General features: G+C 38.6%; 1 protein-coding gene across 1 annotated transcript in view; it reads right to left on the bottom strand.

Annotated features, from left to right (window-relative positions):
• Positions 1 to 2,986: 2,986 nt before the first annotated feature.
• The window catches only part of LRRC1 (leucine rich repeat containing 1), a gene marked incomplete at its 5' end in the record, with an annotated part of 22,285 nt that continues 9,924 nt past the window's right edge, over positions 2,987 to 15,347 (bottom strand). Inside the window, 4 exons of the mRNA XM_010131974.1 lie at positions 2,987 to 3,158; positions 5,037 to 5,173; positions 6,474 to 6,646; positions 7,611 to 7,726. Coding sequence (XP_010130276.1) covers positions 3,000 to 3,158; positions 5,037 to 5,173; positions 6,474 to 6,646; positions 7,611 to 7,726 — 585 coding nt within the window. The remainder of the gene's footprint in view (positions 3,159 to 5,036; positions 5,174 to 6,473; positions 6,647 to 7,610; positions 7,727 to 15,347) is intronic.

Genomic DNA, 15,347 nt, shown 5'->3' on the forward strand with positions numbered 1-15,347 from the left:
TCAAAACCTGAATTCATGATCAGCAAGTAGTAAACCCATTAAGCAGCTAATCAGTGAAAAAGAGTTTGCCCAGCACTAGTAAAGCACTAATATTAGACAAGAAGTAGGCTGATCAGCTTTGTCCTGGTCACAAACAAGTCATCTGCTGGAAAGGACAGAGGTATGCAAATTTGCAGTACTCACTTTCACACAATATGCTGATCATCAAAAATATGCTACGTAAGCCAGAAAAATAATCTTGACACGTAAGTTATATGGAAGCTGTGGAAAAAGCCTGGACCGACACCCAGGGAATGGAAAATTCTCTTACTAAGCTGACTACAATAACATGTGGCAAGAGAGCACTCTTTTTTTCCCCCCCCTACCCTCGGTAAGGCTATGGAATGGTGAGCTTCAATAAAGAGAACTCACAAGCAGTAACGGACAGGTTAATATTAAATCCACTCCACCACTATGGTGACCTGCTTTTCCCTGGTTATCTGTTTAGCTAATAAAGCAGCATGAAAATCCTGTAGTGTTTCTTTCCTTGTATCAGACCCACCCCCCAAAGACTTACGAAGCAACTGAAAAAGAAGAAAAAGTTTAAAGAGGAGGGGAAAAGACCCCAAAGTTATGCTTACAAAATTATACTCACTGCTCAGGCTCCTCAAAGCCCCAGCAAGAGAAAACAGCCAAACAGAGCAACCAGAGGCTGGGAAGGGAGGGCTCATTCTTGCAAGGACACACACTGTTTCAGCATAACAAATATCATCAGCTTTTTCTGGCTATAAAATACAGTTAAAAGTGTCTGAAACCTTACTGACACTGTTGGGAGGACATGTGTATCTGAACCACTTTACGAAATGGCATTCAAGAGATCAGACACCACGAACAAAACAAACCACAGCCTCCAAAGGAAAAATTATCATCACAGAGCAGAGAGTCTTGCTGCCTTTGGCTTTGGTCTGTCTATTTTAGGAACTCATTTTCATCTCAAATAGGTTTGCTGAGGTTTACCTGCACTTCGGGTACTGAGTTTCCCACATTTCTAAACTTTTATTAAGAGTCAATCCCAGTAAGTACTTCAAAAAGGAAATTCTGCCAAGGTTGGAGTCAACTGTACCAAAACCTCATTTGCTTTCTGGTTTTATTTTAATAGCAGCTTGGCAAGAACAACTGGCAGAACTCTGCCTCGGGAAGAATGCAGTTGCGCTACCCATGAACTAACCTAAAACTTACCAACCTGCAGCAGCTTCTGCAAAGAGAAGCTTTGTGGAATGTGGAATCTATGGGATGAGAAGAAATCATTAAAATCAATGCATTTTGCCAGGTTAGATTTGAGTATTTGCAGATGGCATGGAACACCTACTTGTTCAACACCAAAAAGAAAGCGGTGCCTTTTGTAAAAGCTTCAAATAAAAAAGTTAAATTACAAAAATTATTAAATATTGCAGTTATTCACACAGAAGTTATTACAGTTTTCCTGATCTCCTCCTCTCCCCTCTTCTCCCAGAAACCTTCATACAACAAACGCTTACTGGAAGAAATGTTTAGCAGATGAAGGGACATGGTTAGACATACATGAAGTGTAGAGTCTTTCTTTCTGTTGAAATTTGGGTTCATTGCATTTACTCACACCATGTAAAATCTTTGCTCCAAACTCAAGACTGCTCAAGTCCCTGCCCTGAACAAGTGAGTGGTCTTTGCTAGTTCAGAACCCAGAGACACCAAAATCAATCTTTCAGCCTTTTGCAAAATCGTTATTTACTGAATTCAACTCAGTTATTATTTACCTTTATAAACAAACCAGAAACCACAGATTTAATAAAACCTTGAAATCAGCATTGCACCACTGGAATTGTAACACAGTAACAATGATAGTAAATGACAGTATTAATTCATACATACTTTAAAATAACAATTAATGACACAATAAACCTACTGTAGCTTTTAAAGATGTTTTTTATTATGGTTTTATATATGTATATAAAACCACCAAAGCACTTTAAAGAATCATGCTTTCTTGTGTAATACATAAAACTAGTTCCATACTGTGCTTCTGAAATTCTATCGTGCTGTTTTTCAAGTTATTTTACAGATGGCACATTAAAAAAAAAACCAAACCCGAAAACAACAGAAGCTTGAATTTCGAGTGACTGCAATGCAACACAGCATCCAAAACAGGATGTTTCATTACAACTAAGTTAAAGTGTGAGTGCATCATGTAATAAACAATAGCAGTTTGGTCATTTTAATCTTAATTCTGTTTACAACAAAACTAACATTTGTGCTTCACTACCTAAAATCCCATGATATAAACATAAGTTCTCTGCTGTAAAAACACCAACAAATTACTGTGAAAAGAAAAACATAACTAAAACGGGAGACCAAGTTTAGAACTACTCACTTTCCTCAAGAATTACTATATTTAAGACTAGTATGAGATACAAGACACAATAAGGCACAATGGGTGGTACAAATGAATGAATACAGTTGTCTGTGAAACTTCTTCTCTTCCACAAATACTAAAATACGTACCGCTCAAGATAAATTTTCTCTTAAAAATGAAATACATCATTTTGTTACGAAAGTCCTATACAAAAATTTAAAATTTACACCATCTGAGCTGCCAAAAAAATAAAAAAGTATCAATTTTCCACAAAACTATATTTCTCACCAGCACATCCAGCCACTGGGAAAAAGATAGCCCAGCACTCTGGAAAAGAAAAGCATTATTTCCCCTGTGTTTAAGACAAAAATATTATAATCTGCATACAGTAGTGTATTATACTTTAAAAAGCCTAGCACTATTAAAATTACAATATTGATTTGGAAATTATTGTTTCACTGCCTGGATGAAATAAGGCACTTTCTTCCAGCGGGCAGCACTTTTCACATATATGGAGCTGATGAATCAGGTTCTGGTTAAAAACAGAAAGGGGCTCAGTGAGGTCCCAGGAGACGACAGGAACATTTCACAGCAGGGGAAGACACAGGAGGTAAAACCTGAAGATGAAACTCTACACAGAAGTGGTCACTCTGTCAATGGCATTATTGACCTCGTTTTTGTTTGAATCCAGTCCTTTAGCAGCATTCATATCATTCCGTAAATTCTCCACTGTCTTTTTCATGTTCTTTAATTCTCCAGGGTGTGGAGTGGCTCGCCTTAGAAGTGTTCTCTAAAAATAAACAGCGCAATAAGTGGTTTTGCCTTCGTCTCTTTGGAAAAACAACACACACTTTAAAGGCTTTATCATTCACATACCAAATACTAGATATCGATTATTTTCCTTTTTTCCCCCCTTTTCAAGCTACGATGTTGAACATTATTTTCATTGCTGCTTGTTTACGAAGACAGTGAAAGAGGTTTTAAGAACTGTCTAGAAGCGATGTTTTTCCTCTCTTGACCTACTAATCTGAAAGCCGCTCAAGTGAAGTACAATTACAAGTTATGAAGTGAAGATCTTTCTTAAATATAGTCGGGAAATTTTTTTTTCCCCCAAAACCATTCAAGTGATTTACGATCACATGGCAAACAAAAAACATTCATCTGGTTTTGAAAGAATCCCACAAGATCTTTTTACAGTGTCAAACGTGTTTGTGTAGAGCTCTGTATGCCTTCTAGCCCTTCTAAGCAGTTTGGTTCCCTTGTCAACTGAGAACAAGTGCCTTGAAATGATGAAGTGGGAGCACTTCTCTTCCGTTTTAGACACAAGAAGGTCTAACGTCATCGTACAGAAAACTTTACAAGGAAAACAAAATATACGAAAACTCCAATTAGCTTCCAGAACAGAGACCAACAGAACACCACAAGTAATTGCACAGATATGTATCAGTGTAATACATATATACATGCAACTCCTTTTCAGTGGTATACATGTAAACTGCAGAGATTACAGCAGAACTGATCGTTCATAAATGGGTCAATTGTTCAAGACCGCTTTGGAAATCAAAGAATCATCTGGTTGGAAGAGACCCTCCCCAGCAGGATCATAAACTTGTTTTTCCCCTAAAAAAGTTCTTGTCTCAGTTCAGGCTGTGATACCATGACTGAAAGCCGTTATCATTAACACCAAAGCTCTTGTTATTGTACAGGCATTCTTGGGTTGGCACAGTAGTTAAGCATCACCATTCTGAACTCCCTTATCGGTCAGTCTACAAATCACACTTGTCAGAGACATTTAGTTTCTGCTGCTTTGGATTAAGCAACCACCGTACTGGAAAACTTCAATGCTCATTTCCCTACTAAGAATTTTTATAGTCACTTTTTAAAGGAAGACAATGTTTCCAGCGTGCTGCAATCCAGACAGTGCCCTGAAGTATCTCAAGCTGAGCTATAATGAGGACCACCAGCAAGTTTTTACTGGTGCAGCACATAGAAAATCTGATTGAAGCAGACTTCATCTTTATAAAGAGTTAATGAAAGTTAGTAAAGCTAAAAATCATGTTGCATTTTGATCTTCAGGACATGCAGAGCCCAACTTAATGGAGAGGTCTTATAAGTACAGTGACAGATGTTCCCACATTCTTTGTTTAGAGTGGGAAACTAATGAGCTACATTATTGCTGTTTATGGACACTATGGTTGTTGCAATGCAAATGGTGGAAGAAAAAGAAGAAGAAACAAAGAGAGAAACACAGACACTGGAAACAGGAATTAGAGAGACAAATAATGGCAAACTTAATGGAGACACATGCCACAGTGCTGGAATCCTAAATTAGACGCTATATACTTTCAGGCAGTAAAGCTTCACAGATGCAGAGAAAGATCCTATCTTGTTTCTGGAAAGAAAACATCCTGAGCAGACACAGGAAAATAAAGCAAAACAGAGAGTCTCCTGCACCAAAACATAACAGTTATGATCAAAGCAGAAAAAAAAGGCATTTTGAGAAAATAGGAAAATTTTGACAGTCAACATGAACACTTTCTGCTACAAACGTATGCAAAAGGCATGCAGTCGCAGCTGAAGTATTTACAGAAAGAGAGCTCAGATACTTTTTACACTTCTGCATTAAAGTCACAGCGTCTGCAGGCATCAAAATTCTTGGAGAACGTACCATTTCATTATCCTCTTCATCTTTTTCATCTTCTAAGAAGCGAATTGCACTGACTCTATTCACTGCCCGCTCATTCCAAGTTTCATCAGACATTTCATTTACCAAACTCTCCAGCGCACCACATCGCGGTAGGTTATCTGTTAGAACAGCAAAATGTAACTAAAGATTCATGGCAAACTTAAAACATTAACATACTCTATTGTTAATATCTGCAATAGCCAACCAATTGCTCATCCGAGATTTACAACTGGCTATTTCTACTACAGAAAACAGAGCTTGCATTGATTTTCTGTTATCAAGTACACACAATAAATAGTTTCTGTATAACTGAAAAACTTCTGTACTTGGGAGTCTTTCAGGTTTGTGGCAGTTTCAGAACACAAATTATACAATTGAATATACTTGCCTCTAGACACGCTTTTCTCCTGGATCATGGCTGCCCTCTGACATTAACCAGTTCTTTAAATAGCATTCCAGAATCATTGGTTTTATGATCTCATCCTTTCAGCATTGCCAGGCATACACGTTCAACAACATTAATTTCAAGCCTTCTGCTCTTGAAGCCACAAAATCCATGTGGAGAGGAAGAAATCTAATTTCTAGTAGTGAGGCTTTTAGAGAGAGTCAGTCTACTTCAGTTACTCTTCTTCAACTAGCTTAATCTTCTCTAAAAGGGTTAATTTGTTTATTTTAATTCTTCATGCAGTCTGCATTCCTAAAATCCACAGCGTGATACAAAACAGAGCCATTTCTAGACTTCTACTGCTTTAATGGTTTCTATTTGCTCCAGCTGCATAGTACTGAGAGAGTGCAATTAATCTAGGTAAGTTTGGGGACCTACAATACAGACTTCTACAGCTGAACTTTTCTCCTCAGGCCCTCTTTGTACTCAGCAGAGAAGAATCTGCATGATTTCTTTCAAAAGTCTGTTCCTGGGTGGCATAAATTACTCTTCAGTGATTCCAGCAGAAGTTTAAATATTAGCTCAGATGAATCCCCTTGAATGCTCACACATGGCTATAAAAGCTTGAGGCCAAAAAACATCCACAAGTTACTGGAGCAGCAACGCAGCCAACAGTCAAAAAGAGTTTATGGTTCCACCTGACACAGAGGCCAGTTTCAGCACAGAGGGTAAAAGCAACTTATACTGCAATTCCACACTTCTTGAAGAATAAAGTTACTGTACTGCATCTTAGCTAAAAAGTACAATGTCAACTGCTTACTACTAGCTATGCAATTATTTATCTGGTAAAGAGGCTGTAGTTGGAAAGCCACCGATTTTCACTGCATATATACATGTTATTTAAGGTGTATAATCAACATACACAAGTATGGACACCAGTACCCGGCCTACTGGCAAGCCTCAGAATAATATGATGAAGACTTCTTCCAGGTCTGTATACCACGTGTTATGAAAACATAACTCTAGGCACCTACCTTGGCAACCAGGCTCAGAAGGCATTTGAGGAAGTAATACACATGTTAAAATCTTTTCTCCTGTTTCAGGGTCTGTGTCAGTCTGAAACGTCAGCAAAGGTTGGGACTGGTTATCAGACAACCACAAAGCCTTCAGCTTTAAGGTAGTCAGTGAGAGGGGAAGATACGTCAGCCTAGTTCAAAAGAGGAAAGTAAAAAAGTCAGGGCAATCTCCAGGAGATTTAATAGATGGTTGCGAGGTTGACTCTTATGTATACATTCCTGAGCTGGAATAAACAGGATTGACATTAATGCCTCTAACAGAAGGCACTGCAGTAGCCATCAACTCTAACTACTGTGTTCTTTTTAAAAGAATCTGCATCTTAACGTGGTACCATAACTCTCTGTAGCTGCGAATACCAGATATAACAACGCTGAGCTTTTTCCACCACAGTAAAACGCCCTGGAAGACAGTCAGCTGCTTCGGCTCTAGAGCCTTATATACACACAATTGCCAGAACAGAAATATTTAAGTGTCCATGAGACAATTATATTGCATAGATGAGATGCCATTTGCTTTTCCCCTGTGTTTTATTTGTTTGGTTTTGTTTTGGTTTGGTTTTTTGGGTTTGGGGGGTTTTTCCCCATTCATCTTCCTATTAAGTAATGAAACTAATTTGCTGATATATGCTTCAATCCAGTCCTTTTTGCATTTTGATGTTTGAAGCAACTAAGATACCTGAGAGGTCACAAGGTCAAAGAGGCATTGTTACTTGCTCTGTATTTCTAAGATAAGACATCCAGTATTAGTGTTACTTGACATTAAGGCTGGTAGTTTCAGCTGAAACTCTACCAAATTGCCTAGATTCTCAGTTTTAATTCAGAAATACACAAATCCAGATTTTTTTTTTTTTTTTTAGAACTCCTATCTTTTCCTCAGGGTCAAAGCAACACAGAAAATGTACTCATGACAACACACAATTTATGCTACTTTGGCGCAAGGGGAAAGACTACTTTGACAATTTGACAATTACTACAATCAGCAGTAACACAAGAGTCATAATTGTTTCTTTTTTACTTCATTCTTAGACTCGCTATTTTTTGTTGTTAGAAATAATTAAGTCAATCCTGCAAAAGAACAATACAAATACCTCTTACCTGTTTCCAGCAACATCCAGGACATGAAGTTCGGTGGCTTGTGAAATTTCACAAGGAATTCGAGATAATCTGTTGTCACGTACAGAAAAGACGTTAAGACTGCAGCACCCCCCAATCTATATTAGAGAAGAGAAGAACAAAAAAAGTCTTGTTTTGTTGCAGTACAATAGCATAAACAAAGGCATGCAGTACGGGCCATGTAATATGTCATAGAGCATTCAAGTTATGATGTCTGCCAGACACTTCACCCAGAGGTACAGACTGCAAACAACTGTTAGTCTAAAATAAGTCTGAACTGAGCCTGTTGGAGTAGTTTGTTGAACATCTGTATCTGCGAATAATGCGCATCTTTACAAATAGGCACCTTTTAGAGCCTTCCGTGCCAGGAAGGGACCAGTAACCACACAGATGCCATTCTGTAGACAAGCCTCACAAAAAGTAATAGCTTTAACATCCAACTTTTTCTCCCTCTAGGTTTTACATATCAATTCTTCCTTTCCTCATGGTAACTTCAGATATAAGCAAGTACATTGGGGCTTTACGCACGGCAAAACACTAAATACACCAATCAACTCCCAATGTTTATTGAGTCCGCAAAGAGTAATAAAGAGTTCACAAAAACTAAAAGACTTTGAGTAACATCTTTGATGCCCTGTTTTATTAGAAGCATCTAATTTCAAGATGATTCCCATATGAACTGGCCAGTTTAATCTTATATCCTCTGTCTCCACCAATTTCCCAAACACAAACTTCTGCATTCCCAAGCTAAATTTTGGGTGTAAAAGATCTTTCAGTTTTACCCTTAAAATATCTGTATTTTTTATCAAAGGTACATGTTTTCAGAAAAATAAACTTCCTATATTTGATTTTTAAAAACTTCACATTCTCGCTTTTTTGTTCCAGAACACAATTACTGCTCCTATAAATACTGAGAGTATTAGTTTGAACAACTTGAAAGCTGCTCCTATTCACAAAGGAAACCTACCTTTGTTTGCTTATCACACGGAGCTTCAAAAAGTACTACCGTTTGCCAGTTCCAAAACTCACCGTATGAATGGAAAAAGAATATAAAAGTTTATTCTCTTAATCCAGTTATGAGAGGCAAAATATCCCAACGCCTTTTGAAGGTTTCAAGTTAAGCAGATTTGGAACCTAACTACAGACAGCAAACCTACTGAAAGATCTTAGTTCAAAACTTAGAGGACTTCTATAGTCACGCAAGTCACGTAACAAGGTTCTTCTGTCACGATACACCCAATATGTCACTACACCTTGTTCAGGAGCCCCCAGCTCTAAGCTGGAATTATTTATGTGTTCTAGTTAACTGTCAGCTCTGTCTTTGCAAAATCCACAATTCAGTCCAAACCCAAGTTTGCGATTACAAATATCACAAAAGCTTTTCCAGTAGTCAAAATAAAAACGTCTATTTAACCTACACTATTTATCAAGGAAAAAGCCATTTTTAAAAGGATGCAACTGTGACTTAGAAAATAAATCAAAGACAAGGAGCATTTGTATCCCACTCACCTTTCTTCATATCACAAATACATTTTAATGGAAGAAAGCAGCAATCAGCTGCTCAAGGCTTCTGATTCACAAGCTATTTACAGAGCAAAGTTACAGCACAACATTCTTTTGACAAAACAAAATTTGGGATGGTTTCCCTTAAATCACTGCACTCTAAGATGCAGCAATTTCCCAAGAATATCAGCTTTCCCAGCCTTGTGTGTACAATAGGAGCAGCAACCCTGTCAGCCATTTTAGCCCGTGAATGGAAGCCCTTAGAAACCAGCACTCAAATCACAAGCAAACATTTCTTAGTGCGGTAATTCTGCTTTTCACATGTATAGATTCTTAAATACTGTGCCTTGACACATTCACTGAATACAGTGCCATATATATACATATATACACACACAGAGGCACACACACCGAATGTCTAATTGGTGTATCTAACATGAGGAGCTGTGAAAAGCAAGAGATAAAACTTGTGAATGTCGATGAGCTGGCAACTGATGTCCTAACTGTACACAAAGCGTTTGCTTTGCTTTACCATGAATGAAGTTTGCATTATTCAGTCTTGGAGCATGGAGATCCAAATTTTAGCCAAAGAAAGTAAAGCCATGCAACCCTGATGAGACCAAAACTTCCATACTTTTGGCAATGGAAAAATGTAGCAGTGGAAGTGGCCAGCCTGAGTCATCATGCATTTAGAGCAGTTTAATGAAACTTAACAGGAGAACCGTGGACTGAATAATACTTACAGGTTTATCAATTTACCTGACCCATAATTTTCCAAGCGGCTAACAATTAAGAAAATACAAGAGACATTCAATTTATTTTTCTTTATCCACACTGGACAAGAACATGCCAACAAACGGAGACAGAACATACATTCTTCTACTGCCTAAGAGGGTTAGAACTCCTAAGTTATTTTAACTTTGCTCTACTAGTCAATAGGCAATTGTTCAAAGATTTTGTTTCATTCAGAGGTAGTGAAGACATTTTAATAGGGTAGTAGGGGGAGGTAACAGACAGATACTTTAGTTTTTTATTATATTGTTTCTAGAAAATGCAGGCAGCATCTAACAAGCAGCATTGGGTGAGATAGTAGAGAGAAAAAAAAGACAAGCTGACTGTTTGAAAAAACCGAAAATCTTTGTAATTTCAAAAGAAGATGACACCAATCCAGCCATACAGAAATACGTCAGGTCCAACATTTGAAAACTTGACACAAAGCAGTACCACAGAGGCAAAGTGCACACACTGCATGGCGTGCTGACAGGAAAACATCACTGTGACCTCCACGAAGTAACACGGTATGAGAACGTTGCTGGTTTGGTTGAGGGTCATTAACTGACAATGAGCCATGCTTTCCAAGAGTTTGATCACATGCTTACCACAGCCTCTGCCAAACCACCACACGGGCAGCAAGAGCACAGCTGAGACCACAAGCCCATTTAACAGTTAAGCACACAGGTCATTTCAAGCACAGACTTCAATTAATGGGGACAAGTACGTGCTTAATAACTATTAGTAACTTAATAACAAGTAACTGTTCCAAAGACTGAAGGCTCCTGTTCATCTACAGTGAGCTAGACATCAGGAAATGGTCTCAAATGAGTTGTACATGTTTAAGTCGTACTCCTGAGATTTATTTCATTCTAGCAACTTAATTTAAGAGTTATTCACTTGTTTCATCACACCACCTCCAAAGAGCAGTGAGTCTAGATAAAAACAAAACCCAGATATCAGTCAGGCAGATAATGGTTATTACTATGAAGTGCTAATTTTGAGATCACTGATTTTACAGTACTGCAAGTTCTGAACAAAAGTGCTTATTTGCATTCAGGTGGACTTGCTTTAGGATGAGCGTTACTAGGACCCCTCTAGGTTCCACACAATGATCTACCCCTACAGAGGATTTTTTTTGTTCTTCTCTTCTATCTCAGCCTGATGCTTATCTTTCTAAGAGTTTCCCTGTGCAGGAGAAGCAGTAAGACATGGACATGCATAAAGAGATTGTCACCTTGGCTGCTAAAACTCTCCTCTAGGTTCTGATCATGATCAGCATTCACCACTTCAGCCTTCTGCTTTTTTAATATTCATATACCCACTGCCAGTTCATCTTATACAGTCCTCCAGAACCACAAGTCTTATCACATCACATCTCTATTGACGTTTCTGATGACTCCTCTACTGGAGACAGACTGTTGTTCTGACACCTGCATCAGTTGTGTATTTTTGATCACCCAACGTTTACTGCGCTTCTCTGTTACAGTACCCTGGGGGTTGACATTTGATTTTTCTTGCTGATGATAACTTTGCAGCTTTCTGGACATAAATCCAGAAAGAGCATGCACATTCATCCCTCTCTTCTTCTTCAGATCCCTCCTAAAAACTCCCATTTCTCCCTTGAGTCCAACTGTCAGTTATAATCATTCACGACCACGGACAAATTTCACTGATTACAATGGCACATCCTCACATTGTTGGTGCTCTAAAGCCAAAACATAAATTAAAGGCGGGAAACTTAGAAGACCTTCAAGTTACGTTAGTTGGATAACATCTTTTGATCTCAGCATCTGTTAATTGCTCAAAAGCTATGGATAAATTCTTCTGGTTTTAGCAGTTAGCATCTTTCACACAGGTATAAGCAATGCAAAAAAAAGACAACATTATGACAAGCACTACATTGATTATTCTTTAGCATGTGACTAGCTAAAGTCCAGTGACTTGTGTCATTATTCAGCTGTCAGTACAGCTGTCAGCATCAAGAACTCTCACCAGGTTTAAACAACTCTGATAAATGTATTAGGAATTTAAACACAGTTCCTACCGTGTTGTAAAATCTTTTCCAGGGTGTCAGAACCAAAATTTTGTTTGGATTCAACGTAAATAAAGCCAGAATTTTCCTTGGCCCCAGATAAATAGAACAGATTAATTCTTTAATTGCAAGCATAGAACACAGCTAGAGGTGAAAGAAACTGCCCGACTCACTATTACTAGCTATTATTACTAACTTCAAATTGGCTAGGAAAATCTTCAGCAAACCCTTCAGCAACCCCTGCACCACTGGTGAATAGTACAGAAGCAGCACAGCAGAGAGCTGCTCTGCCCTCTGACTCAAGACAAGTTTTTCTGCATTTTTTCTTAGTACCTTTTTTCGCTTTGAGACATACAAACACTTTTACACAATGAGGGAAGGAACAGGACACTGGAAGTTAAAAACCAGAAACAAAGTGGCCCCAAGTTGTTTAAAACAAAAAAAATAAGAAAAATGTAAAAAGCACAGTTATTGAAAAAAAAAACAAAACACCAAACTCAACCCTGCAGTATTACCTACTGTAATAATAACTTTCACAATATACCTCAGAGCCAAGAAGGACACATTACCAGATCTCTGCAGGTTGTAGAGACTCATTAACAAAAGCACATGAACTGTAAAGCATTCCAAGGAGGTTATTTATGCAAGTGCCAAAATCGACACACCAGTTTCACTGGGGTTCCAGTGCCAGGGTACGATTTCAATAGCAGAGAGTCACCAGGCAGGTCTTTCAAGTTTAAGGGGAAAAGCATTTGTAACTCTGAACAGGTTTAGACATTCTCGGTTCTTGCTGAAGTTTGTTTCATCACTCAGTTCAGTAAGAGAGATCGAGCTACAAGATGAGATACTCAAAATGAAATCTGCCAGTGACTCTAGTCTCGGTCAGACATCCAGCTGGTTTACCTTACATACCAGCAGCAGACACAGAAGAACCTTTGAACCAGGAAACTTCGAACTAGTATTTGCATACAAGCTCCTCAATAACTGCAAGTCAAGAAATCTTACACCAAAAGGTAAAGACTGGTTTTACAAGTGTGCACTGAAACAATCTCGCAACGTAATGGTTTGATAGGCTGACCCAAAATCATATTCTAGTAAGCTGCTAACAAAAAAACAAAGACAAAAATCCCATCAAACAAAACCCAACAACCCCAAACAAAACCCCAAGCCACCAGAAAAAAACCACACCAACACAGAAAGGCTAGAATCATTGATTACCTCATCAGGTTATACTAGAGCAGGCACATAATTTCTGCCATCGTGCCTATAAAAGCTCTCTTTGCTACAGGAATAATTCTGGCGGGAAGGACAGAGACACCAAGAAATAGATATGACATTTGTTACATGTACTCTTCTCTCTAGCAGAGTCCCATTTTTTCTGTACACGTTACCAGACTATGTCTTAGTCCCTCTCCAGCAGAAACCAGTAAAGGCCTGTCTCCCACCCACTGATGAAGACCCTAAATGCACAGCTGTTGTAGCACTCTAAGGCAGAGAAAGAACAAGAGAAGATGGGAAGGAAAAGAACTGAAGATACTGATCCAGAATATTTGAGTGCACACTCCTGCATCTGACTCTGCTTCTGTGAACAGGCAAACCAGCGTACAAGTACTAACACTGATTGATGTGCAAAGGCCTGAGACCCCAATCTTCGCCTCGCTATCTCAGGAGACATCTCAAAGCAACACACAGCAGGCAGGGGTATTGAAAATGACCGCTGTCAGAAGGTCATGCCTAACTTTAAATATCAGTTAGTCAGTTTGAGATGAAAATAAACAGAAAATATACTTTCTCACTGCTAAGCATAAATTTCAAGCAGACAGAAAAAGACATTTTTTTGGTTTTCCTTAAGTGCTCTACCAATGCATTTTGTATTTTTTTTTCCAAGTCAGTCATGATAAGCAAAATGCAAATTTAACATTTTACCAAGACACCAAATTGTTCCTCCCTGCCACCCAAAGGGAAACTCAGAATTGGGATGTTTGCCAGTATCAGCATCCCTGAAGCTGCTCCCATGGACGCTCTGTGTAACAGCAGACAGTACTTGTTACACCTGTGCACTCTGTTTATGAAGAACATTATTATTTTAGAGCTCTGAAATGTGACCCTTCACTGAATTCTAACCAAAAATTTTGTACTACAGAAATGTTCACATTTTTGCTTTAAATCAAAGCTACTGGTTAAGAAAAATACTGCACAAAAGAAGTGCAGCTCCAGAACAGACAAAACATGAGCTGAAAGCAGTAGATTTCTGTCTGCTTTTGAAACTAGTATTTCAGCATGGATAGAAGGCAATCTAAAGACTTTGGGGGAAAAGTGTTTCATCACTCAGCCTAAGCACAAGAAACTGAAACTTGAAAAACTGAAGCTGAAAAGTCTGTTTAGCTAGATAGCAGGTTCTGGAATACATGCATATTAACAGTATTTTTGAGATAAATCATTGCGTCAGTTGTTCATGCTTTCCATTCGCTACCATTACGAGCTTGGAATTCAAGTTCACTGATTTAGAGGGTGGATATGACCCTCCAGTTGGGAGGAGGACTGGATCCTTTAAAAATAAAAAAAAAAAAATTCAAAAATCCAAAACATACTTTAATGAAAACATAATTAAACTTTAATTTCCAAGTGTTTGCCCTAATGAAAACAATACATAGGTGTGGAGACTTTTACAGGAGAGAAACCCTCTATTTCAAATAAATGGATGCCAAGGAGCTCTGTTTCTCTGAGGGAACCACCCTCTCCCATCTTTATGTCCTGGACTTTCTACAACTTCCCAGCTCACCTCATTCCAGACACCACCTTCCATTTCCTCATTACCTGCCTTCTCCAAACACAGATTCAACCCTGACTTATTCCCACTCCTTGTGCAGGTGTCCCCTTCCCTCTCTCTCATGAACACTACTGTTCTCCACACACATTCTTCTTCACCCTTGAACATCTCCAACTCCTTCACCAACTGGGCAACGCTTTCCACCTCTGAAACACGTTTCTGGTTCCAAGTCTCCAGCTTCTTTTCAGTATTAATCCCTTTATTGTTCTGCACTTAGTCCTTGACTCTTATTCCCTCCAAACAGACAGACTCCATATTCACCCTGCCTTACTCACTTCTGAAGCTGAGCCTTCTCCTATCACCTGCTCCTGTCCCTGCTCCTTCCAAGCCACACTGCTCGTCCTAAGACACTATCTCTGACAGCACGAATTTCATTAACTAAGTACTTATACACCACAGAAGCTATCAATGGCCAATCTGGAAATAAAATGTATCAGTAAAAGCTTACAGTCTATAGCAACTCAAAGCAATCCTGCTTAAAGGTAGACTAGACACAAAATACTATGAGTCTCAAGCACAGAGAGTTTAGGACACCTGTATAATTTATTAAGTTGTCTGTAAAGACATGGAAAAGTTTCCT

Source organism: Buceros rhinoceros, unplaced genomic scaffold (genome assembly GCF_000710305.1).
Source record: "Buceros rhinoceros silvestris isolate BGI_N320 unplaced genomic scaffold, ASM71030v1 scaffold10842, whole genome shotgun sequence".
NCBI lineage: Eukaryota > Metazoa > Chordata > Aves > Bucerotiformes > Bucerotidae > Buceros > Buceros rhinoceros.